This window comes from Staurois parvus, unplaced genomic scaffold, assembly GCF_062004578.1.
Source record: "Staurois parvus isolate SC_StPar_1 unplaced genomic scaffold, SC_StPar_1.0 ptg000337l, whole genome shotgun sequence".
NCBI lineage: Eukaryota > Metazoa > Chordata > Amphibia > Anura > Ranidae > Staurois > Staurois parvus.
Window position 1 is genome coordinate 567,312 of NW_028318133.1, and position 27,164 is coordinate 594,475.

At 45.3% G+C, this 27,164-nt stretch overlaps 1 protein-coding gene across 1 annotated transcript in view; it reads left to right on the forward strand.

Annotated features, from left to right (window-relative positions):
- The window catches only part of LOC149457051 (coagulation factor VIII-like), a 114,675-nt gene that overhangs the window by 49,092 nt on the left and 38,419 nt on the right, over window positions 1–27,164 (forward strand). Inside the window, exons 13-18 of the mRNA XM_089684135.1 lie at window positions 2,448–2,654; window positions 9,102–9,693; window positions 13,640–13,796; window positions 15,614–15,802; window positions 20,766–21,036; window positions 25,602–25,781. Coding sequence (XP_089540261.1) covers window positions 2,448–2,654; window positions 9,102–9,693; window positions 13,640–13,796; window positions 15,614–15,802; window positions 20,766–21,036; window positions 25,602–25,781 — 1,596 coding nt within the window. The remainder of the gene's footprint in view (window positions 1–2,447; window positions 2,655–9,101; window positions 9,694–13,639; window positions 13,797–15,613; window positions 15,803–20,765; window positions 21,037–25,601; window positions 25,782–27,164) is intronic.

Genomic DNA, 27,164 nt, shown 5'->3' on the forward strand with positions numbered 1-27,164 from the left:
TCAACACTGGGGAGCTACAGTTCATTGAGGGAACCATGAATGCCAACATGTACTGTGACATACTGAAGCAGAGCATGATCCCCTCCCTTCGGAGACTGGGCCACAGGGCAGTATTCCAACATGAGAACGACCCCAAACACACCTCCAGGACCACCACTGCCTTCCTAAAGAAGCTGAGGGTAAAGGTGATGGACTGGCCAAGCATGTCTCCAGACCTGAACCCTATTGAGCATCTGTGGGGCATCCTCAAACGGATGGAGGAGTGCAAGGTCTCTAACATACCAATCAGTCCCCTCTAGTTTAGTGGAAAGACTTTACACTAAATTGAGCAGAGTAGTTGCACCCTGAGACTTCACCTAAGGATAAAGTCTGCAAAGTTTCACTGGAAGGCACCAGGTGGAAGCTGAATGGGCCCAGCTGCTCCCCTGGTCCCCAGGACTATTGGGATCGGCCTCGTAGTTTCTCTCCTGAGAGGTACATACCAATCAGTCCCCTCTAGTTTAGTGGAAAGACTACATTAAGTTGAGCAGAGTAGTTGCACTCCTGAGAGGTTCATACTATAATGTCTTCTAGTTTCTGGTGGGAAGACCATCCTCTAAACCTGTGTCAAATCGTTCCCCTCTTGAGGAGCACATACTGTACCTCTGGCCTCTACTAGTCTTTCACAGGAAGATTGTGTTCTAAAATGAGCAGAAGAACCGTTCTTAAAGTCTAGAGAAGTGTGTCCTCATGTTTCTGTTGGCCCTTCTGGAGTCTCCCATGCTACCCTACACCCCATCCAAGTTATCTAAAATCACGAAAAGACGTCCCGTAGACTGCTGTTTGTGCTCTGTGTGTGCTGGCAGCCTCTGCCCTAGCGAGAGACAACTCTCGTCATCATCATCATCTGAGCTGGGAGTGTACTGTGCCTCTGACCCTCAACAGCCAGCGGTCCCTTCGGGGGTACTGCTACAAGTAAATGCACCATGTTTGGTGTGTTTCAGAGCTTTGGCAGTCTATTTGTTTTGGACGCGTCACTGTGAATTGGCCTGATTTATTATTTCGTAGAAAACGAATAAAAAATTTGCAAGCCATCACCAAAAGAAAAGTCTTGTTTGCCCCCCCAAAATTGGATATGTATTACTTTGTTATCCTAAGTAATGACAAAGTTATGACCAAATAGGCCAATAGCAAAAATGCTGTGGTCCATAAAAGGGTGTACAGGTGCGGGGGCTGAAATAGTTAAAGTGTCTAAATAATAATTTTTGTAAGTTTAGATGAATTTGAATTCTACTAATTTTCTTTCTTTTTTTGTCTGTATCATGTTGGAGAGTTTTTTCCCTTTTACAGGAAGTAAAAGGATTTTCTCTTTTTTGGACCATTTTCCAAAGTGTTTCCCATCAGAAGAAGATTTCCCTTTTTTCCTCCTTGTATGGTAACTCTAAAATTTTGGACTTCTCATCACTATCGATGAGCTAAGGCAGGGGTGTGAAACTCCATTTCATCGTGGGCCCTATCAACATTATGGTTGCCCTCAAAGGGCCGGTTGTATCTGTAAGACTAGATGTTCAGAGCACCCCCCCCCAGCTCCCATTACATCAGATGTCAAGAATCCCACACCCTCCCTAACATCACCAGGGGCGGACTGACCATTTGGAAACTCAGGCACTGCCCGAGGGCCCAGGGTCAGTAGGGGGCCCCATGAGATGCCCCTGGTACTTTTTTCACTGGCTGTTTTGAGTTTGGGCAAGAACAGAGGGGCCCCATGATCCCCTATTGCCCGGGGGCCCCATGAGTTGTCAGTCCTCCCCTGAAAATCACCGTACACCCCTTTAGGGGCAGAGCTGGAAAGCAGAAAGTGCAGGGTCTGGAGGAGGACCGGAGTCAGTTACCGGAGTCTGCTGAATGCTGAGACCAGGGGAGGCAGAGATGAGGGGGTGCTGCAGCTGCACGAAGAGGTGCAGGACTTGGCACATGAGTTCTATTCTCCTCTCTGGTGCCAACTGTTGAGATAAGGTGGGGGTGAAGACAAGGTGTCTGCAGGAGAGGTGCGAGGGCCACATGAAATGGCCTGGAGGTCCGGATTCAGCCCACGGACCTTGTGTTTGACAACTGTGAGCTAAGGTTAGGACTGAACCAATGGAAAACAGAGCACCAGCCCACGGTGATTTCCCCAACCTGCAGTCTCACATAACAAAGGGGTGGGGATGGTGATGACATCATTGACCTTAAATGGCCACATTGCCATATTAGGTCTATGATGTCACCAGCACCCCCACCCATGGTCAGCAGCCTGCTATCGTGACAATTTTCCACTGATTTGGTCACTGATCACTTTCGGTCACTTTTTGTGCCAGAGACAATAGTCATCAGAGGGTGAATCTCCCCAGAGAGGACAGGCAGCAACAAAAACTTGACACCTTGATACCTACCATCTATTAACCATCTAAAAAATATTCTCTTTGCAGCTATAAATGGGATCTTGGATTCTCTGCAATCCAGTATTTGCCAGAATGAGGTCAGCGTGTGGCATGTGTTAAATCTGGGTCTGGGCACAAAACTGATCTCCATTTACTTTGGAGGCAACACGTTCATGGTGGACTCAAGCTACCAAGAAACACTGACTCTGATCCCGATGAATGGAAAGACGGTCGTCATGGTCATGGAAAAAACAGGTCTGGTTTGGCAGGTTTTTATTACCTTTCCTGATAGTAATGTTCGATAAGAGTTTCAAGGCAGCCTTTTGACACCTTCATAATTATTGCAATCTAGACACAGACAAGACTTGCCACTGTGTTTGGTGGACCCATTGGGTGTTATTTACTAAGGCTGGAGAGTGCAAAATCTGGTGCAACTCTGTATAGAAACCAGTCATCTTCCAGGGATTATTGCCAAAGCTTAACCCCTCGCCTACAGGGTACTTCTACCCCCTTCCTGCCTACAGGGCACTTCTACCCCCTTCCTGCCTACAGGGCACTTCTACCCCCTTCCTGCCTACAGGGCACTTCTACCCCCTTCCAGCCTACAAGGCACTTCTACCCCCTTCCTGCCTACAGGGCACTTCTACCCCCTTCCTGCCTACAGGGCACTTCTACCCCCTTCCTGCCTACCGGGCACTTCTACCCCCTTCCTGCCTACCGGGCACTTCTACCCCCTTCCTGCCTACAGGGCACTTCTACCCCCTTCCTGCCTACAGGGCACTTCTACCCCCTTCCTGCCTACAGGGCACTTCTACCCCCTTCCTGCCTACAGGGCACTTCTACCCCCTTCCTGCCTACCGGGCACTTCTACCCCCTTCCTGCCCAGACCAATTTCCAGCTCTCAGCGCTGTCACACTTTGAATGACAATTGTGCGGTCATGCAACATTGTACCCATCTGAAATTTTTATCATTTTTTTGAGACAGATAGAGCTTTCTTTTGGAGGTATTTAATCACCTCGGGGATTTTTATTTTTTCTTCAACAAACCAAAAACCACTGAAAGTTTTGAAAAAAAAAAGTTTTCTTAGTTTTTGTTATACAATTTTGTAAATAAGTGATTTTTCTCCTTCACTGATGTGCGCTAATGAGGCTGCAGCGATGGGCACTGATAGGCTGCACTGATGGACACTGATAGGTGGCACTGATGGGCACTGATGAGGAGGCACTGGTAGGTTGCACTGATAGGCATTGACAGGCATCACTGATGGGCACTGAAAGGCAGCACTGATACATGACACTGATATACGGCACTGACTGGCACTGATAGGCAGCACTGACTGGCACTGATAGGCGGCACTGACTGGCACTGTTAGGCGGCACTGACTGGCACTGATAGGCGGCACTGACTGGCACTGATAGGTGGCACTGACTGGCACTGATTGGCAGCACTGATAGGTGGCACTGATTGGCATTGATAGGTGGCACTGACTGGCACTAATGGGTGACATTGAAAGGCAGCTCAGATGGGCACTGATATGTGGCATTGATGTGCACTGGTATGCACTGATATGTGGCATTGATGTGGCACTGATGGGCACTGGCACGTGGCACTGATGGGCACTGGCAATGATGAGCACTGACAGGTGGCACTTCTGGGGCCACACTGATCATCAGGGCACACTGATCATCAGTGCCCTGATGATCAGTGTAGATGTCCCCTCTGCGGAAAGCCGATTACCGACTCTCCTCTCCTCTGTCAGCGTGACAGCTCGAGAGGAGAGAAATGCCGATAACCGGCATTTCCGTGTTTACATGTGATCAGCGGTGATTGGACACAGCTGATCATATGACCGAGCCGACATCTTCGGCTCTTTCCGTGATCCGCTGTGGACTGGCAAACGCTGCGCTGCGCGCTCCCTGAGCCGCACATGCGCAGTGAGAATGATAGGACGTCATATGACGTCCTATCAGAACGAGAGAACCACCTTGCGCCCGTCATTGTACTATAGGGTGGGCGGAAGGTGGTTAATTGAACAAGGTGACGTTAGAAGCTGATTGGCTCCCATGCACAGCTGCACCGGTTTTAGTAAATGTCCCTCACTGCGTCACCAGGGTCAATGGCTAACTAACAGGCACGAGGTGTAAGTCCTCAGGTGGACGGGCAGAGCAAACAGCAATAAGTAGCAGCTTTTGCAAGCTGATCATCAGCCTCGGCGCATCCATATTGTAGACATATAGCAAGAGCACACATTGGCAATATGACCATAGCAGACAAAACAGGCTGAAAATCAAGATAAGCACTAAGAAGCTGAGTACAAACTTGGTTACAACTATCTGCTTGACTAATCCAGAGTACGGACAGACAGAAGCCAGAATGACCTGGATCCATTATACATAGACAGACTAGCCAGTTGATCATGCATGGGCTGAACGCTCAGCAGTCTACTTAAGCTTTCTTGTCTAGGGCAGGTGTGCACTGCAGATACCCGAGCTGCAGTGTTGTAAGCAATGACTACCGGATGGCAAAGGCTCAAGCCTTTGCATTTTTAATAAATAAATATAGTTTTACTTAAAAAAAAAAAAAACTAATATAAGTACCAAAGTTGGACTTGGTATCCATCCCTTGAAGTCCTTTAAACAACAGCATTCAGGTTAGGAGAGAGAGAGGCAGGACCGAGAGCCAATCAGAGCACTGCATACAAATGTGCTGGCAAGGGACTTAGTGATAGGAGAGAGCAGAGTGAACAGAAGGATCCCCTTATCAGTCAGCTGCTGCTCCCACTGTCCAGTCAGCAGGCTGAGAGTGGAGAGCAGATACCATTATATTGTTTAACTGTAAATGGTCTCAGCCACATAGATGTGGCGGGGTTGTGTAGATCTCAGGTCTGAATGGGCAAAATCACAAAAATTGTAGCAGATAAAACAATATTTATGGTTTTTGGTCCTACCCCAAATTCTTGGGGGAGGATGTATGGCCCTTAGGTTCCTTTCTGCCCTGCCTTGGGGTGGGGAGGGGGGTCTCTCTTCAGGAAAGGAGTCTGGTGCTATGGGCCCATAGCACCAGACTCCTCTTTTCAAGAAAGCCCCTCATCTAGAACTTATTGGTCATCTTCAGCTGATCATAAGTAGTGGTGGTCACCAGGTCTTTTGGCTGCATGGGCCTGAGTATGTCTTGCCCCCATCAGGAGTCTTTTCCCCAAGGGGTTCAGGGAGTTCCCTTGTATGTTTTTTTATCTACAGTTGCAAGAAAAAGTATGTGAACCCCTTGGGATTACGTGGAGTTTTGCATGAATTGGGCATAAAATGTGCTCTGAACGTCATCTAAGTCACAACAATAGAAGAACACAGTCTGCTGAACATAATACTACACAAACATTAGATGTTGCCCTGGTTTAATTGCACATAACATGTAAACATTCACAGTGCAGGGAGGAAAAAGTATGTGAGGCCCTAGCTTAATGACTTCTCCTAAAGCTAATTGGAGCCAGGAGTGAGCCAACCTTGACTCCAATCAGTGTGATGATATTGGATGTGTTGCTGACAGCTGTCCTGCCCTTAAAAAACACACACCTGTTTTGGGTTTACTGGTTTCAAGAAGCACTGTCTGATGTGAACCATGCCTCGCAGAAAAGAGCTCTCAGAAGACCTACGATCAAGAATTGTTGACTTGCATGAAGCTGGAAAGGGTTACAAAAGTATCTCCAAAAGCCTTGATGTTCATGTGTCCACTGTAAGACAGACTGTCTACAAATGGAGAAAGTTTAGCACTGTTGCTACTCTCCCTAGGCGCGGTCGTCCTGTAAAAATGACTGCAAGAGCACAGCGCAGAATGCTGCATGAGGTAAAGAAGAATCCCAGAGTTGTAAAAAAGACAAAACCTCAGCGCCCAGGACTCTCCTATTAAACACACAATTCCCCGTGAGATGCTGCTGTACACAGGTGCAAAAACCAAAAAAACTTATATCAATAAAAACCAGCGCAAACCCACATAATCAATTGCATTACTCAACTTATTAAACAAACTTAAAAACTGTGACAAAAAAACCACTTTTGTGTTAGTAAAAATGTAAATTATAAAATATATAAAAATAAATATATAAATATAAAAAATTAAAATTCATAAGTCCAGTGACAAAAAAATCCCAAAAACTTAAGTAGACAGTCCCGTGACAAAATAAATCAAATAATAATTAAGATATAATTTTCATTGGATTCTTCCGTGCCTTTGATCCCTTCACCATCCACCAGTGCAAAAACCAACATTAACCGCACTCACCAGATATTAGTGAGTCACACGCCTTTCAGGAATATGAAGGGCTCCTGGACCCCCTTTACTTTTTATGAGACCTCCAAATGCTGCTTCCTCTTATGTCTGGGTGCCTCTTCTGCTTACTCCTCTCACCGAATCCCCCAAGGAAAATCAGGAAGAAGAAAAGACCATAGCGTGATACCGTAGTGGTTTCTCCTCAAAATAATCTCTCCAGACCACTCACATTTTAGCGGGATATAACCCGCATTTTATTAGAAACAACAATGATTTTCTTTCAAAATGATCATTTTGAAAGAAAATCATTGTTTCTAATAAAATGCGGGTTATATCCCGCTAAAATGTGAGTGGTCTGGAGAGATTATTTTGAGGAGAAACCACTACGGTATCACGCTATGGTCTTTTCTTCTTCCTGATTTTCCTTGGGGGATTCGGTGAGAGGAGTAAGCAGAAGAGGCACCCAGACATAAGAGGAAGCAGCATTTGGAGGTCTCATAAAAAGTAAAGGGGGTCCAGGAGCCCTTAATATTCCTGAAAGGCGTGTGACTCACTAATATCTGGTGAGTGCGGTTAATGTTGGTTTTTGCACTGGTGGATGGTGAAGGGATCAAAGGCACGGAAGAATCCAATGAAAATTATAATTTAATTATTATTTGATTTATTTTGTCACGGGACTGTCTACTTAAGTTTTTGGGATTTTTTTGTCACTGGACTTATGAATTTAAATTTTTTATATTTATATATTTATTTTTATATATTTTATAATTTAAATTTTTACTAACACAAAAGTGGTTTTTTTGTCACAGTTTTTAAGTTTGTTTAATAAGTTGAGTAAAGAATCCCAGAGTGTCAGCTAAAGACCTACAGAAATCTCTGGCACATGCTAACATTTTTGTTGACACATCTACAATAAGGAAAACATTCAACAAGAATGGAGTACATGGGAGGACACCACGGAGGAAGCCATTGCTGTCCAAAAAGAATATTGCAGCACGTTTGAAGTTTGCAAAAGAGCACCTGGATGTTCCACAGCACTACTGGCACAATATACTGCAGACAGATGAAACCAAGATTGAGTTGTTTGGGAAGAACACACAACACTATGTGTGGAGAAAAAAAGGCACAGCACACCAACATCAAAACCTCATCCCCACTGTGAAACATGGTGGAGGGAGCATCATGGTTTGGGGCTGCTTTGCTGCCTCAGGGCCTGGACGGATTGTTGTCATTGATGGGAAAATGAATTCCAGAGTTTATCAAGACATTTTGCAGGAAAACGTACGACCATCTGTCCACCAACTGAAGCTCCGCAGAGGATGGGTGATGCAACAGGACAATGACCCAAAGCATACAAGTAATTCAACAAAACAATGGCTGCAACAGCACAGAATACGCCTTCTGTTGTGGCCCAGTCAGAGTCCTGACCTCAACCCGATTGAAATGCTGTGGCATGACCTTAAGAGAGCGATTCACACCAGACATCCCAAGAATATTGCTACACTGAAACAGTTTTGTGAAGAGGAGTGGTCCAAAATGACTCCAGATCGTTGTGCAGGTCTGATCTGCAACTACAGGAAACGTTTGGTTGAGGTTATTGCTGCCAAAGGAGGGTCAAACAGTTATTAAGTCCAAAGGTTCACATACTTTTTCCTCCCTGAACTGTGAATGTTTACATGTTATGTGCAATTAAACCATGGCAACATCTAATGTTTGTGTAGTATTATGTTCAGCAGACTGTGTTCTTCTATTGTTGTGACTTAGATGACGTTCAGAGCACATTCTATGCCCAATTCATGCAAAACTCCACGGAATCCCAAGGGGTTCACATACTTTTTCTTGCAACTGTATGTTGTTGCTTCCCACTAATTTAAATACTAACCTTCAGCCATAATCCAGTGATCTTTGTTGTTTTGGCTCTGCTGGGAGCTGCACGGCCTTTCTTCCAAAATGTCCCGTTCGTACTACCACATGCACACCATTGCCCTGTTTATTTGTAAGGGAAAGGCGTACCCAGGGGCAGACTGACCATTTGGAAACTCAGGCACTGCCCGAGGGCCCGGGGTCAGTAGGGGGCCCCATGAGATGCCCCTGGTACCTTTTTCATAGGCTTTTTTGAATTTGGGCAAGGGCACAGGGGCCCCATGATCCCCTATTGCCCGGGGGCCCCTTGAGTTGTCAGTCCACCCCTGAGCGTACTCCAAGTTACTGATTGGGGCTCCCAGAAGTACACATTTCCATTGGAATGAATAGAGCAGTACAAACCAGCAACTTTGGAAGAAAGGCTGGTGGCTCCAAGTGGACAACTCTTAGAGCCTCCAACCTTCCCCACCTGAGATGGTGAAAAATTATTATAGAAAAACCGTACAAAGGCACAATTGTACTTTAGGCTCTTCCTTACTCTTTAAATTCATGTCTTGTTGATTTCCTCCCTGTAGGACAATGGCCCATAGCACCAGACTCCCCTCTCGCAGATTTAGGGATGCGAGCAACATTAAGAGTCTCTCACTGTGAGCATCATCCAGAGGACTACTACGAATACGATCATGACGAGTCAAACGATATTACCCATGATTCCACTTTTTATCAATTTCCATTTATCGCCCCTTTCAAATCCCCACCTGCTGGACCTCGAAGCCACTTTAAGAAATCACCAACCCCAGATTATTTGGATGATGCCATCCCAAACGACGAGGCTCCTAAAGATTCTACAAAGCCTTTCCCACCCATTGGAACGACTGAAATACAAGATGGCGCAGTTGAAGGGAAACCAGTTAAGGAATTAAGTAGACAGCAGAGAGATACAATGGGACAAACCGGCCCAGGAAATGGATCTCACGCTAATAACTCGGTGGACGATAACATAGATTTTTATGATGATTACAACAGCGCTGATTTGGAGTATATTGACTTGTATGGAGAACAAGATCCTCGGAGCCATGAAGGACAAATACACACTTATTTCATTGCAGCGGAGGAGATCGAGTGGGATTATGGTGGTGGGCGGTCCCCTTATTTTATAAAAGACAGGTAATTGTGATTTTTTTTTAAAATTCATTTTTATTTATTTATTTATTTATTATTTTAGTTAGTTTTATGCAAACTTGCAATTCTTCAGTACTCTGCCCCCCCCAACCCGCCCAACCTGCCCAACCTGCCAAACCCGTCCACCCAACCCGCCCAACCCGCCCAACCTGCCCAACCCGCCCAATCTGCCCAACCCGCCCAACCCGCCCAATCTGCCCAACCCGCCCAATCTGCCCAACCCGCCCAACCCCCCCAATCTGCCCAACCCGCCCAACCTGCCCAATCTGCCCAACCCACCCAACCTGCCCAACCTACCCTGCAGGAGCAATCTTCCAGTGTTTTGGGGTTAATGCAGTCACTGGACCTGTCATAGGCACTTGTCAAGTGTGCCAACTATGGCCACCCCTTCTATCTCCCCTCCTCCGTTCATAGAAGTTGTACTAGAGCCTCCATCAAAGAAAAGCTCTCTATGAATGGAGGATGGCAAGATAGATGAAAGGTAGAATACTTAGAATAGAATACTTTTCATTGATGGAAGCTATGACTGGAGGAGGGGGGATGTTACTAAACCCAGAACAGTACAATCAGTGTGTAGATGCAGTAAAGCATGCTGGTTATACTCACTGTGGAACCTAAGGCGTTAATCCTCAGCTTTGTGTAAAAAGGCTGTTTGATCCTGTCTTCTCTGATCTTCCCCTTCTTCTACTGTTCTCCCAGTCCATCTGCTTATAGTACAGAGCTCTAGGAGTCAATCTGCACATGCTCAATTTAGTGTGTATTGCTAGAGAGTTTTTTTTTCTTTGGTAAGGTGCATGTGATCGGCTCATTCCATTGTCACCATCAGGAAATTCACCCTGAGAAATGCCATGCAGCCTTTACTGGAGTGCATATAAAAAAGAAATGGCTGTAAAAGGCTGCAGGAGATCAGTAGCAATGAGAGGAAACAAAGACTATTATTCCAAATTTATATTTATCTTTATAAATAAAGAAGTGTGTATCAAAAATAACTGCCATTTATTTAACTAAAGAAGCGTGTATCATAAACAACTGCCATTTTTAAAGTGTTGCTAAGCCCTCAATAGTAAAATCAGTCTGTATATACAGTAAGGCATGCTTGTTATACTCACTGTAGAATCAAAGGGGTTTATCCTCCACATTGTGTAAAAAAGGCTGCTTGATCCTGTCTTCTGTGATCCTCCCCTTCCTCTACAGTCCCAAATCCATCTTCTGATAGAACAGAGCTTTGGGGGCAAGCTGCACATGCTCAGTTGATGTGTATTGCTAGAAAGGTCTTTTTTCTTGGGAGAGTGCATGTGATCAGCACAGGGCCAATCAGCACTGTCCAGACAGAGGGTCAGGTATGCAGCCTTATAGGACAGTCAGAGGAGAATAAAAACTCCTCCTACAAGCTTTAACCCGTCATCTGCTGGACACTGATATAAGTCCAAGACTGCTATATACTTCTGATGGGAAAAGGAATTTGGCATTTTATATTTTCTACAATAATTGCATTTCCATGTTCTGTGTAATGTGGGAGACCATGTATTATACATGGAGATCATATCCCCCCTTATGTATTATACATGGAGATCATATCCCCCCTTATGTATTATACATGGAGATCATATCCCCCTTATGTATTATACATGGAGATCATATCCCCCCTTATGTATTATACATGGAGATCATATCCCCCCTTATGTATTATACATGGAGATCATATCCCCCTTATGTATTATACATGGAGATCATATCCCCCTTATGTATTATACATGGAGATCATATCCCCCCTTATGTATTATACATGGAGATCATATCCCCCCTTATGTATTATACATGGAGATCATATCCCCCTTATGTATTATACATGGAGATCATATCCCCCCTTATGTATTATACATGGAGATCATATCCCCCCTTATGTATTATACATGGAGATCATATCCCCCCTTATGTATTATACATGGTGATCATATCCCCCCCCCCCCCCTCATGTATTATACATGGAGATCATATCCCCCCTTATGTATTATACATGGTGATCATACCCCCCCTTATGTATTATACATGGAGATCATATCCCCCCTTATGTATTGTACATGGAGATCATATCCCCCCTTATGTATTATACATGGAGATCATATCCCCCCTTATGTATTATACATGGAGATCATATCCCCCTTATGTATTATACATGGAGATCATATCCCCCCCCTTATGTATTATACATGGAGATCATATCCCCCCTTATGTATTATACATGGTGATCATATCCCCCCTTATGTATTATACATGGAGATCATATCCCCCTTATGTATTATACATGGAGATCATATCCCCCCTTATGTATTATACATGGAGATCATATCCCCCTTATGTATTATACATGGAGATCATATCCCCCCTTATGTATTATACATGGAGATCATATCCCCCCTTATGTATTATACATGGAGATCATATCCCCTCTTATGTATTATACATGGTGATCATATCCCCCTTATGTATTATACATGGTGATCATATCCCCCCTTATGTATTATACATGGAGATCATATCCCCCCTTATGTATTATACATGGAGATCATATCCCCCCTTATGTATTATACATGGAGATCATATCCCCCCTTATGTATTATACATGGTGATCATATCCCCCCCCCCCTCATGTATTATACATGGAGATCATATCCCCCCTTATGTATTATACATGGTGATCATACCCCCCCCTTATGTATTATACATGGAGATCATATCCCCCCTTATGTATTGTACATGGAGATCATATCCCTCCTTATGTATTATACATGGAGATCATATCCCCCCTTATGTATTATACATGGAGATCATATCCCCCTTATGTATTATACATGGAGATCATATCCCCCCCCCCTTATGTATTATACATGGAGATCATATCCCCCCTTATGTATTATACATGGAGATCATATCCCCCCTTTATGTATTATACATGGAGATCATATCCCCCCTTATGTATTATACATGGAGATCATATCCCTCCTTATGTATTATACATGGAGATCATATCCCCCCTTATGTATTATACATGGAGATCATATCCCCCCTTATTTATTATACATGGAGATCATATCCCCCTTATGTATTATACATGGTGATCATATCCCCCCCTTATGTATTATACATGGAGATCATATCCCCCCTTATGTATTATACATGGAGATCATATCCCCCTTATGTATTATACATGGAGATCATATCCCCCCCTTATGTATTATACATGGAGATCATATCCCCCCTTATGTATTATACATGGAGATCATATCCCCCCTTAATCTCCTCTTCTCAAGAGAGAATACATTCAGTTCCTCTAATCTTTCCTCATAGCTGATCTCCTCCATGCCTCGTATTAGTTTGGTTGCCCTTCTCTGTACTTTCTCCAGTTCCCCAATGTTCTTTTTGTGAATTGGTGCCCAAAACTGAACTGCATATTCCAGATGAGGTCTTACTAATGATTTGTACCGGGGGAATGATATCTCTCTCTCTGGAGTCTATACCTCTCCTAATACAGTCATAGGGTGGGGGTGGGGACAAGACCTGGTCGAACTATTTAACTGAAGTAGAGAAATGTCAGGTCTCCCCATCTGGGTGCGATGTAAATTTCAGAACTGGATGGACAAATAAATAAATTATTTGGCATGTAAAACAGCTCCCTAATGGGTTTTTTTAGCAATTTATATACCTGTAGCTGTTCAAAAAAAAAATCATACTCTTTTATGTCCTTATTTTTATATGATTTATTTCCTTTCTTTTATTTTATGTTTATGTTATTTATTTTTCTGATTTCTATTTTATTTCCTTTTATCACTTTTTTTTGTTTTCTTTTGTTTTCCTTTATTTTATTTGCTTTTCTTTAACTTTTGTAGCCAGCCAATCATGTTTAATCATTTTCCACATTTTTCTCCATCAGTCATCATATGCCGCATGGGTTCCCGTCATATAAGAAAGTGGTATTTCGGGAGTATCTAGACAGCAGCTTTAGTGAACCCGCCTTCCGCGGAGAAAGAGACGCCCATTTGGGACTTTTAGGGCCGTGTATCCGGGCAGAGGTTAATGATGAAATTATAGTAAGTAAGCTTTCTGTGTCAGGTGACTATATGCAATCCATGTAATACACATTTCCTTCATTTCAAATCAATCTTTCTCAACCAGTAAATTATTTGCATTTCCTTGCTAAAAAAAAAAAAAAAAAAATTTGCCTGGAATTGGGGTATAAACTTTTCCCACCCACAATCTGTGGGTTAGCTCTTCCCTGTAAGAAGCTCTGTGTTGGGGATACTTTATTCTGCAGTACATCCCCCTCTGACAGCTAGCAGGCGAAATTGTGTGCCACTGATAGCTGCCAAATCCAGGTGTCACTGACCGCTCTGGACTCCACTATTAAGAGTGGCTTCCATTGATGTGATTATTATGGCCGCTATGACATAGTGTAGTGAGCGCATGCATGTTGAAGACCTCATTCAGATAAAAATTGGTTTCAGTTTGCAAAGGCCACTGTAGCCTGTAGATGGCACAGCATCTCTCTCTCTCTTTAATATTGTAATTGTCTAATACGTATATGGTATTAGGAGATACCTATTCATTAAGACATGTAAAAAAAAAAAAAGAAGAAAAAAAAGATATATTTATATATATACAGGGGCGGACTGACAAATCATGGGGCCCCCCCGGGCAATAGGGGATCATGGGGCCCCTGTGTCCTTGCCCAAACTCAAAAAAGCCTATGAAAAAGGTACCAGGGGCATCTCATGGGACCCCCTACTGACCCCGGGCCCTCGGGCAGTGCCCAAGTTTCCAAATGGTCAGTCCGCCCCTGTATGTAAATATATATATATATATATATATATATATACACAGTTTGCAGAGGCCACTGCTGTCTGTAAATGGCAAAAAAAAATATCTCTTTTATACTGTAATTGTCTTATACGTTCATAGTATTAGGATATACAAACTTAATTAAGACATGTAAAAAAAAATATATATATATATTAACACACAAATATATATATATATATATATATAAATACATATATATATATATATATATATTTATAAAATGCATTACATTTACTTAATATAATAAATTATATTTATTACCTTCTTAAAACTTTATAAGTATTTGATTTTTATTTATTAATTATTATTGTGCTCTCCTTGTGTATATATATATATATATACGTGTGTGTGTGTGTGTGTATATATCTATATCAGTAGATATATATATATATATCTATCTATAGATAGATATGAAATATATATGGTTTCAGTTTGCAGAGGTCACTGTTGCCTGTAAATGGCAAAAAATCTCTGTTTAATACTGTAATTGTCTAATACGTATTTATACAATTACAATATGTATACAATTTAATTAAGACATGTAAGAAAAACAACACATACACACATATATATATATATTGTAAGCTCCAAGGATCAGGGCCCTCCTATCCCTCTTGTATTGAACTGTATTGTTACTGTATTGTCTCCCGTTATATTGTAAAGTGCTGAGCAAACTGTTGGCGCTATATAAATCCTGTAGTATAATAATCATTATATATACTGTGTGTATATATATATATATATATGTATATGTATATATATATATATATACAGTATATATGTGTATATATATGTATATGTATATATATATATATATATATATATATATGTGTATATATATATATATATATATATATATATATATATATATATATATATATAAAATAAGCATTTATATTCATAAAATGTATTACATTTGCTAAATATAATAAATTATATTTATTACCTTTATAATACTTTCTAATTATTTGATTTGTATTCTTTATTATTATTATTGTGCTGTCCTTGCATGAAATGACCAGTTTGTCATTACGTGTTGTATCTCCAGATCCAGTTTAAGAACAAGGCGTCCCGGCCCTACTCCTTCTACTCCAATGTTTTAGCTGTGCAATGGAAGGAGGAAGACAGCGCCCCCCCACAACACACCCGTACATATACAGGAAAAGTCAGCTCACAGTTTGGACCCACTGGATCTGATGAGTGCCGGACCTGGTTTTATACCTCTAATGGTCACTTGGTGAGCAATTTAATTTAAATTCTTTTCACTTAAACTTTAGAATAACATAAAATTCCCAGAACAGTTCTAAGCTTCTTGAATGGACTGTTCCTTCCTCTACAAAGGACTTATTATGTGCCATTTGCACCTGAATATGACATATGTCCTGTTAGCAAGGTAGAAGTACAGAGAACCTTTAGGAGAGATGGATGTTAATGTAATTCAAAAGTCATTTTTAATTCTTTTTTTTTAATCTGTAACATTTATTAAAATAAACCTTTGTGATCCTGCCATGTTTAGGCACTTCCTGTGATAGGGTGACAATGCTCCATCCTGCCAATTGCTGTCTCATATTGTCAGCCTTTAACCACTTCATGTCCGGACGCTTTCACCCTCTTCCAGTCCGGACGCTTTCACCCTCTTCCAGTCCGGACACTTTCCCCCCCTTCCAGTCCGGACACTTTCACCCCCCTCCAGTCCGGACACTTTCACCCTCTTCCAGTCCGGACACTTTCCCCCCCTTCCAGTCCGGACACTTTCACCCTCTTCCAGTCCGGACACTTTCCCCCCCTTCCAGTCCGGACACTTTCACCCCCTTCCAGTCCGGACGCTTTCACCCCTTTCCAGTCCGGACGCTTTCACCCCCTTCCAGTCCGGACACTTTCACCCCCCTTCCAGTCCAGGCCCTTTCACCCCCTTCCAGTCCAGGCCCTTTCACCCCCTTCCTGTCCGGACACTTTCCCCCCCTTCCAGTCCGGACACTTTCACCCCCTTCCAGTCCGGACACTTTCCCCCCCTTCCAATCCAGACACTTTCACCCCCTTCCAGTCCGGACACTTTCACCCCCCTTCCAATCCAGGCACTTTCACCCTCTTCCAGTCCGGACGCTTTCACCCTCTTCCAGTTCGGACACTTTCACCCCCTTCCAGTCCGGACACTTTCCCCCCCTTCCAGTCCGGACACTTTCACCCCCCTTCCAATCCAGACACTTTCACCCTCTTCCAGTCCGGACACTTTCACCCCCTTCCAGTCCGGACACTTTCACCCCCTTCCAGTCCGGACACTTTCCCCCCCTTCCAGTCCGGACACTTTCCCCCCCTTCCAGTCCGGACACTTTCACCCCCTTCCAGTCCGGACACTTTCACCCCCTTCCAGTCTGGACACTTTCACCCCCTTCCAGTCCGGACACTTTCCCCCCCTTCCAGTCCGGACACTTTTACCCCCTTCCAGTCCGGACGCTTTCCCCCCCTTCCTCTCCAGGCCAATTTTCAGCTTTCATCGCTGTCACACTTTAAATGACAATTTCGCGGTCATGCAACACTGTACCCATATGAATTTTTCAGCATTTTTTTGAGACAGATAAAGCTTTATTTTGGTGGTATTTATTCACCACTGGGATTTTTATTTATTTTGCTATATAAATTAAAATGTCCAAAAATTTTGGAAAAAAGTGTTTTTCTTATAAAATTTTGCAAATAATCTTTCTTCATAAATCTTGGCCAAAATTTATTCAGTTATCTTTTTAGTAAAATAAAATAACCCAAATTAGTTCTAACCAAAAATTATAATTTTTACATAAAAAATTTTTTTCATTTATATTTTATTTTTTTTATATTATTTGTTTGTTTTTTTAACCCCTTCACACCTGAGGGTAAAACAAATTTAAATGCCTAAGCACAATTTTGCAACGTTGACCTGTGTTAGTAAAACCGTCCAGATCATCACAACTACTTTGTACATCCAGGTGAATTATACCGCATTTTTTTCAGGAAAAATTGGGCTTCATTTGGTGGTAAATGGTAATGAATATCTCCTGATTTTTTTTATTATCAAAGGAAAACTGGCCCAAAATAGTAAAAAAAAAAAATATTTTTTTTTTATTTAGCTGTGTGTTTCTTGTTACTACCATAACCTACCACCAAAGAACAACCCAAAATAAATTTTCCAGCTCTTGATGATCGCAGCGATACCATATATGTGGATGTTATTTGTTTGCACCCGGAGTACAGTCCAGAAACAATAGTGCGTATTTAGTTTTTGTCTTTTTTTTTTTTTTTACCTAAAACACACTGACATTAATACTACCTGACACTGATACCAATGGTTTTTTTAAATCCTGACCTTTGACCTTGACCGAAACAATAACCCTGGCACTGAACTAGATCAAACCTTGATCTAGGTATTTTTTCTTTATTTTTTCTTTTATTTTTTTAATATTTATTTATCTTTTTTTTTTTTTCTTTTTTTTTTTTACAAACATTTTTTTTTCTCTCTATGCCAGGAGTTAGAGATGCAATGTATCTCTCTCCTCCATTCATAGAGAAAAAAAAACAAGGGGGCCGGGCTGCACAGTGACTGATCACTGTGATAGCCAATCAGAGGCTATCACAGCGATCATGTGACCCGGAATCGGGAGTCCCGGGTCCCAATTGTTAGAACGGGACCCGGGGCTCTCAGTGACACTGTGATCTTTGTGCTGGGTGTGCGCAGTGTGGCGTGCTCCCAGCACAAAGACAGGTACGCAAATATGCGGCCCCATGGAAAAAGCCCAGTTCTGTGAGGCCGCATATTTGTGTGACGTCAGCGTCAAGGGTTTAACATACTGTCATCCTATCAGTACAGTGGCACCATAGTGACACTGTACTACTTGTGGGGGGGTGAAGATTTTTTTTTTTTTTACACGGATTTCTTTTATACCCATAAAGACTGTAATAGCAATCATTTCTCCTCTCTGGCTGCATTCTTGCAGCCATTGAGAAATACTGTGAGAGCTGTGATTGGTCACAGCTTGTCACATGGTACAGGGCTGTTGTGAATGGCCCTGTACTATGTGATCTCTGTGATCATTCACAGATTTCACATGTAGTAAGCAATGATGTCACAAGTGACATCTTGCTTACACATTTTCATGTGATCACTGATTGGCCAATCAGTGATCACATGATCAGAACCTCACACAGAGGTCCCGTACAGCGGTCGGTGTTCCACCGGATCGCGGTGCCGCACACTCCCAGGGAGCGTGCACAGTCCAAAATGGCGGGCGCTGTTTATGAACCTCAACCTGCCCCTGGACTGCCACCATCTGGCCATTTATATACAGCAGCCGGATGGAAAGTTTAAGGAGACTACAAGTGACCATTTCCACACACATTGCACAGGCACGGTCCATTGTTGTCACCATCAGGAAACTCACCCTGAGAAATGCCATGCAGCCTTTACTGGAGTGCATATATAAAAGAAATGGCTGTAAAAGGCTGCAGGAGATCAGTAGCAATGAGAGGTAACAAAGACTATTATTCCAAATTTATATTTATCTTTATAAATAAAGAAGTGCGTTTCAAAAATAACTGCCATTTATTTTAAAATGGCAGTTGTTTATGATGCACACTTCTTTAGTTAAAGTGTTGCTAAGCCCTCAATAGTACAATCAGTCTGTATATACAATAAAGCATGCTTGTTATACTCACTGTAGAATTGAAGGGGTTAATCCTCCACATTGTGTAAAAAGGCTGCTTGATCCTGTCTTCTCTGATCTTCCCTTTCCTCTTCAGTCCCCAATCCATCTTCTGATAGAACAGAGCTTTGGGGGCCAGCTGCACATGCTCAGTTTGATGTGTATTGCTAGAGATATTTTTATTCTTGGGTTAGTGTATGTGATCAGCGTAGAGCCAATCAGCACTGTCCAGACAGAGGGTCAGGGGTCCTGCAGCCTCATAAGACAGTCAGGGGAGAATGAAAATTCCTCCTACAAGCTGTAACCAGTGGATATAGTGAATGCAGGGTCCGGGGAGAGCGGATATAGTGAATGCGGGATCCGGGGAGAGCGGATATAGTGAATGCGGGGTCCGGGGAGACTGGATATAGTGAATGCAGGGTCCGGGGAGACTGGATATAGTGAATGCAGGGTCCGGGGAGAGCGGATATAGTGAATGCAAAGTCCGGGGAGAGCGGTTATAGTGAATGCAGGGTCCGGGGAAAGTGGATATAGTGAATGCGGGGTCCGGGGAGAGCGGATATAGTGAATGCAGGGTCCGGGGAGACTGGATATTGTGAATGTGGGGTCCGGGGAGACTGGATATAGTGAATGCGGGGTCTGGGGAGAGCTGATATAGTGAATGCGGGGTCCGGAGAGACCAGATATAGTGAATGCAAACTCCGGGGAGAGCGGATATAGTGAATGCGGGGTCCGGGGAGAGCGGATATAGTGAATGCAGGGTCTGGAGAGACCAGATATAGTGAATGCAGCCTCTGGGGAGAGCAGATATAGTGAATGCAGGGTTCGGGGAGAGTGGATATAGTGAATGCGGGGTCCGGGGAGAGCGGATATAGTGAATGCAGGGTCCGGGGAGAGTGGATATAGCGAATGCAGAGTCCGGGGAGAACAGATATAGTGAATGCAGGGTCTGGGGAGATCGGATATAGCAAATGCAGGGTCCGGGGAGATTGGATATAGTGAATGCAGGGTCCTGGGAGAGCGGATATAGTGAATGCAGGGTCTGGAGAGACCAGATATAGTGAATGCAGGCTCTGGGGAGAGCGGATATAGTGAATGCAGGGTCCGGGGAGACCAGATATAGTGAATGCGGGGTACAGGGAGAGTGGGTATAGTGAATGCAGGGTCCGGAGAGACCGGGTATAGTGAATGCGGGGTCCGGGGAGACCGGATATAGTGAATGCGGGGTCTGGGGAGAGCAGATATAGTGAATGCAGGGTCTGGGGAGAGCAGATATAGTGAATGCGGGGTCCGGGGAGAAAGGATATAGTGAATGCGGGGTCCGGGGAGACCAAATATAGTGAATGCGGGGTCCGGGGAGACCAAATATAGTGAATGCAGGGTCCGGGGTTTAGTAACACTTTAGCTAAATTGCACCCAGTTAGGATTACTCCAACCTAAATGCAGAAAATGACGACCAGCTGCATGTAATTTTTAATATGACAGGTCCACTTTCCCTTCGCTTGACTTTGTTCCCGTGTTTCCAACCAGTACAAAGACTTTCATTCCGGACTCATCGGACCTTTGCTTGTCTGCCGACCAAATGTCTTGAAGCGTTTCACCGTGCAGCAGATTTCGATGGAAGACTTCTCTCTCGTGTTCATGGAGATGGACGAAACGAAGAGCTGGTACTTCAAAGAGAATTGGCTGCGACATTGTCCGTCCACTTGTGCATATCAAGCCAACGTATTACGTTCCTGCACTTCAGCCTGCAAGTCGCCATCAGCTGCTGAAGATGTTCAACATGACCACATCTTTCATGGTAATGAGCTTCAGTCACAATTTGATCACTTCTGTCCTATGCAAAACCTTGGACTACTGCAGGGTTATGGGCAAGAAAGAAAGAACGGTCACAGTTCACATGCAAGATCCAAAAGTTGGTCTGTGCTGGACATGTCACTATGGTGATGTTTGGGCTGCATGGGCTCATATTGCTTCCTCTTTGCTGCCCCCCAGCTAGTTTAAGGTGATCTGTAGCGGGACTGTTGTTTTAAACATTCTTGACAAGTAAGTAGACTAACTTCAAAACTTTAAATCCTTCATTGACATCGGTAGCTGCAGGCACCGCGGAGCAATTCATCTTCAAAGTCCTGTGGCAGGGCTATGGACATTCAGGTTTTTGAAGCATTCTTAGCAAGTACTTAGACCAACTTTAAAACAATTCTTCACTAATCTCAGTAACTGAGTTGACCTTGAAAACCGCCGCCCCACCCCCCCCACACCAAAAAAATATATATATCAGCCGACCGCAAAATCTGCCCCTACGACCTCACTACCCCCACTCCAAACAAAAAAAACTATCTCAGCCGACCCCGAAAACCCACCCCCCCCCAACCTCACCACCCCTCCCCACCCCCATACCTCCCCCCCCAAAAAAAAAACGACCTCAGCCGACCTAGAAACCTGCCCCGCCCCACCCCCTCACCCCGAAAAAAACAAAATCTCAGCCAACCTCGAAACCTGCTCCCCCAAACTCACCAAACCCGCCCCACCCCCATACCTCCATACCTCCCCCCAAAAAAAATACTATCTCAGCAGACCTCAAAACCCGGCCCCCGACCTCACCCCCCCCAAAAAATAAAAAACTTTCTCAGCCGACCTCAAAACCTGCCCCCTGAGCTCAACACCCCTGCCCTACCCCTCACCCCCCCCAAAAAAAACTATCTCAGCCTACCTCACCACCCCCGCCCACCCCAAAAAAAAAACTAGCTCAGCCGACCTCGAAACCCATCCCCCGACCTCACCATCCCCTCCCCACCCCCCCATCCCAAAAAAAACCTATCTCAGCCAACCTCAAAACCCACCCCTCCGACCTCACCGCCCCCGCACCAACCCCCCACCCCCCAAAAAAACTATCTCAGCCGACCTTGAAACACGCTCCCCAAACTCCCCAAACCTGCCCCACCCCACCCCACCCCACCCCAAAAAAACCTTTCTCAGCCGACCTCAAAATCCAGCCCCCCAACCTCACCACCCCCACCCAAAAAACCCCAATCTTAGCCAACCTCGAAACCTGCCCACCCGCCCCCTACAAACTATCGCAGCCTACCTCGAAACCTGCCGACCCGACCTCACCACCCTCGCTCCACCGCCCACCCCCCAAAAAAACTATCTCAGCCGACCTCGAAACCTGCCCCACCCCCCAAAAAACCCCAATCTCAGCCAACCTCGAAACCTGCCCACCCGCCCCCTACAAACTATCTCAGCCTACCTCTCAGCCCCTATGACCTCACCATCCCCACTCCCCCCACCCCCCCAAAAAACCCCCTATCTCTGCCAACCACGAAACCCGCCCCCCCCCGAACTCACCAAACCCGCCCCACCCCCATACCCCCCTCAAAAAAAACTATCTCAGCCGACCTCGAAACCCACCCCCCCCCCGACCTCACCACTCCCGCACCCACCCCCCCCCATCCCAAAAAAACGATCTCAGCCGACCTCGAAACCTGCCCACCCGACTTCACCATCCCCACCCCAAAAAAAAAATTATTTAAGTCGACCTCGAATCCCATCGACCCAACCTTAACACCCCCCCCGCCGCCCACAAACTATCTCAGCCGACCTCGAAACCCGCCCCACCCCCCCAAAAAAACCTATCTCAGCCAACCTTGAAACCTGCCGACCCGATCTCACCACCCCCGCTCCACCGCCCACCCCCCAAAAAAACTATCTCAGCCGGCCTCAAAAACCACCCCCCTGACCACACCACCCCCGCCCCCCCCCACTGCAAAAAAAACTTTCTTAGCCTACCTCAAAACCTGCTCCCCCAAACTCACCATCCCCACCCCACTCCCTTACCCCCCAAAAAAGCCTATCTCAGCTGACATTGAAACCTGCCGCCCGACCTCACCACCCCGCCCCACCCCAAAAAAAAAATACTATCTCAGCCAACCTCGAAACCTGCCCTACTCCCCCACCCCCCAAAAAAATGATCTCAGTTGACCTCGAAACCCGCCCCCCTGACCTCACTACCCCCGCACCACCCCTCATTCCAAAAAAAAAAACTATCTCAGCCGACCTCGAAATCGGCCCCCACAACTTCCCCCCCCACCCCCCCAAAACATTTCTCAGCCGACCTCACCACCTCTGCCCTACTCCCCCACCCCCCCAAAAAAATTATCTCAGTTGACCTCAAAACCTGCCATCCTGACCTCACCACCCCTGCACCACCCCATCCCCAAAAAAAAACTTTCTTAGCCTACCTCAAAACCTGCTCCCCCAAACTCACCATCCCCGCCCCACTCCCTTACCCCCCAAAAAAGCCTATCTCAGCCGACATTGAAACCTGCCGCCCGACCTCACCACCCCGCCCCACCCCAAAAAAAAAATACTATCTCGGCCAACCTCGAAACTCGCCTTCCCAACCTCACCAACCCCCCGCCCCACCCCCCCCAACGCAAAAAAAAAAAACTATCTCAGCCGTCCTGGAAACCATCCCCCCATCCCAAAAAAAAACTATCTCAGCCAACCTCGAAACCCGCCTTCCCAAGCTCACCACCCCTGCCTCACCCCCCCAACGCAAAAAAAAAACCTATCTCAGTCGACCTCACCAACCCCGCCCCACCCCCCCAAAAAAAACTATCTCAGCTGACCTTGAAAACTGCCCCCCCCGACCTCATCACCTGCACCCCACCCCCGAAAAAAAAAACTTTCTCAGAGAACCTAGAAACATACCCCCCCCGACCTCAACACCCCTGCCCCGCCCCCCATCCCCCCCAAAACAAATGATCTCAGTCAGCCTCTAAACCTGCCCCCCGACTTCACCACCCCTGCCCCCCCCCAACCTCCCCCAAAAAATTATCTCAGCCGAACTCGAAACCTGCCCCCCTGACCTCACTACCCTCACTTTACCCCCCCCAAAAAAAAAATTCTCAGTCGAACTCGAAACCTGCCCCCCCCAACCTCAACACCCCCGCCCCACCCGACCTCAACACCTCCGCCCCACCCTATAATAAAAACTCCTGGTAGTGACTCAGCAGCTCAGCTCCCCCTGCTCTCTCCTGCCAGTGGTGACTCAGCAGCTCAACCCACCCAGATGCTCTCGACCAGCATTGATTCAGCAGCTCAGATCCCCCTCCAAGCAGTGACTCAACAGATCCACTCTCTCCTCCCACAGCTTGTTCTGTATTTATATTAGAAGGTTGGAAGGCTATTGAATTATTGCTTCCTTCCAATAAATAATCCCGTATGATTTTATTTCCAGACCTCCTACTGCGCCTTGTCTGATGATGGTATTCTTATCATCACTCAAAGTTGAACTAAAGGAAAAACCCTTAAAGAAGGGTTATAACCTCTGTCGATTTTTATTTGCTGTCTGTTTCCCATTGGGGAAATTTCCCTTTACTTCCCATAGCCAAAACAGGAAGTGAGAGGAAATTCCTCCAAAGTGAGGGAATCCTTGGTTGATGTCCTACCTATCTTGGTTGATGTCCTACCTATCCTGGTTTATGTCCTACCTATCCTGGTTTATGTCCTACCTATCCTGGTTGAAGGCCTACCTATCCTGGTTGATGTCACACCTATCCTGGTTGATGTCCTACCTATCCTGGTTGATGTCCTACTTATCCTGGTTTATGTCCTACTTATCCTGGTTGATGTCCTACTCATCCTGGTTGATGTCCTACCTATCCTGGTTGATGTCACACCTATCCTGGTTGATGTCCTACCTATCCTGGTTGATGTCCTACTTATCCTGGTTGATGTCCTACCTATCCTGGTTGATGTCCTACCCAGGGGCGGACTGACCATTTGGAAACTTGGGCACTGTCCGAGGGTCCGGGGTCAGTAGGGGGCCCCATGAGATGCCCCTGGTACCTTTTTCATAGGCTTTTTTGAGTTTGGGCAAGGACACGGGCCCCATGATCCCCTATTGCCCAGGGGCCCCATGAGTTGTCAGTCTGCCCCTGGTCCTACCTATCCTGGTTGATGTCCTACTTATCCTGGTTGACGTCCTACCTATCTTGGTTGAAGTCCTACCTATCCTGGTTGATGTCCTATCTATCCTGGTTGATGTCCTACCCAGGGGCGGACTGACCATTTGGAAACTTGGGCACTGCCCGAGGGTCCGGGGTCAGTAGGGGGCCCCATGAGATGCCCCTGGTACCTTTTTCATAGGCTTTTTTGAGTTTGGGCAAGAACACAGGGGTCCCATGATCCCCTATTGCCCAGGAGCCCCATGAGTTGTCAGTCCACCCTTGGTCCTACCTATCCTGGTTGATGTCCTACCTATCCTGGTTGATGTCCTACCGATCCTGGTTGGGCAATGATGCCTCTCGTTACAGTGAAGAGTTATATTGTCATATTTTATATCTTTTTTTTGCATTTTAGCAATCAATGGCTATGTGGACGACTCTCTTCCTGGACTCGTCTTGCCTTTGGATAGAAAGATACGATGGCACCTGCTGAACATTGGAAGAAGTGACATCCTTCCTGTGCAGTTTCATGGCAACATCCTCAAGCAAGGAAGCCAGAAGGACCATCCATGTAGTATAGTGAACCTATACCCTGGTATGAATTGTAGGATTTTACTCTTCTATTCATGGAAAATAATTGCTGAATTGTTTGTCATCAAATCCAAAAAGCTTCTCACACATTGTGGTTCATGTACTGAAGGAGTGCAGCTTTTTCTCTGTGCAATGTGAATTTACACTTAGCTCAGTTGCTGCAAAACCCAATGGAAGATCTGTCTGGGATGGTAGGGGTGCTTACATTGCGGTGATGATGTCATCTCCTCTGTGATCTAATGCTGCATGATGGGAGGTCACATGCCCCCCCCCGCCCCCCCCCCAGATGCACTGTGTATATTTTGCAGGGCTTCCAGTAGGAAATATAGGTAGCCCCTCCACCCCCGTACCAGGCCTGGGCCCCATTGGAGGCTAGCAAGGGGTCCAGCAGGGATGCCTTTGGGCGGCCCACATTGCTTCTCCCCCTCAGAACTCCCAGCATAGACTGTATTCATCTTGTAGTGCAGAACTGAAGATTGTCTCCTTCGAGGCACCATCCTGCTCACTCTCGGCCATCATCAACGTTGCAGCCTCACAAGGATGATTTGGTGGTTGCTGGCATGTGATAGGTACAGGGTCAGTGGTGGGTGGAAGGACTGATGGGGTACTGTGACAGGTACAGGGTTATAGAATGGGGAAGTGGGGATTCAAACTGCTCATAGAGGCTGGCGTAACTTGCAGTAGGCCAAGTATATAGGGGTTAATGAGAGGCCAAGGAGAGTCCCGACCCCTGGACAGGGGTTACACACACCTGACCCCTGCACTATGCGCATTACACACAGCTGACCCCTGCACTATGCGCATTACACACAGCTGACCCCTGCACTATGCGCATTACACACAGCTGACCCCTGCACTATGCACATTACACACAGCTGACCCCTGCACTATGCACATTACAGACACCTGACTGCTGCACTCTGTACAGTACATACTTTTGACCCCTGCACTCTGTACATTACAGACACCGGACCCCTGCACTCTGTACATTACAGACAATGGACCCCTGCACTCTGTACATTACATACTTCTAAACCCCTGCACTCTGTACATTACAGACAATGGACCACTGCACTCTGTACATTACAGACAATGGACCCCTGCACTCTGTACATTACATACTTCTAAACCCCTGCACTCTGTACATTACAGACAATGGACCACTGCACTCTGTACATTACAGACAATGGACCCCTGCACTCTGTACATTACATACTTCTCACCACTGCAATGTGTACATTACATACTTCTGATCCCGGCACTCTGTACATTACATACTTCTCACCACTGCAATGTGTACATTACATACTTCTGATCCCTGCACTCTGTACATTACATACTTCTGACCACTGTAATGTGTACATTACATACTTCTGATCCCTGCACT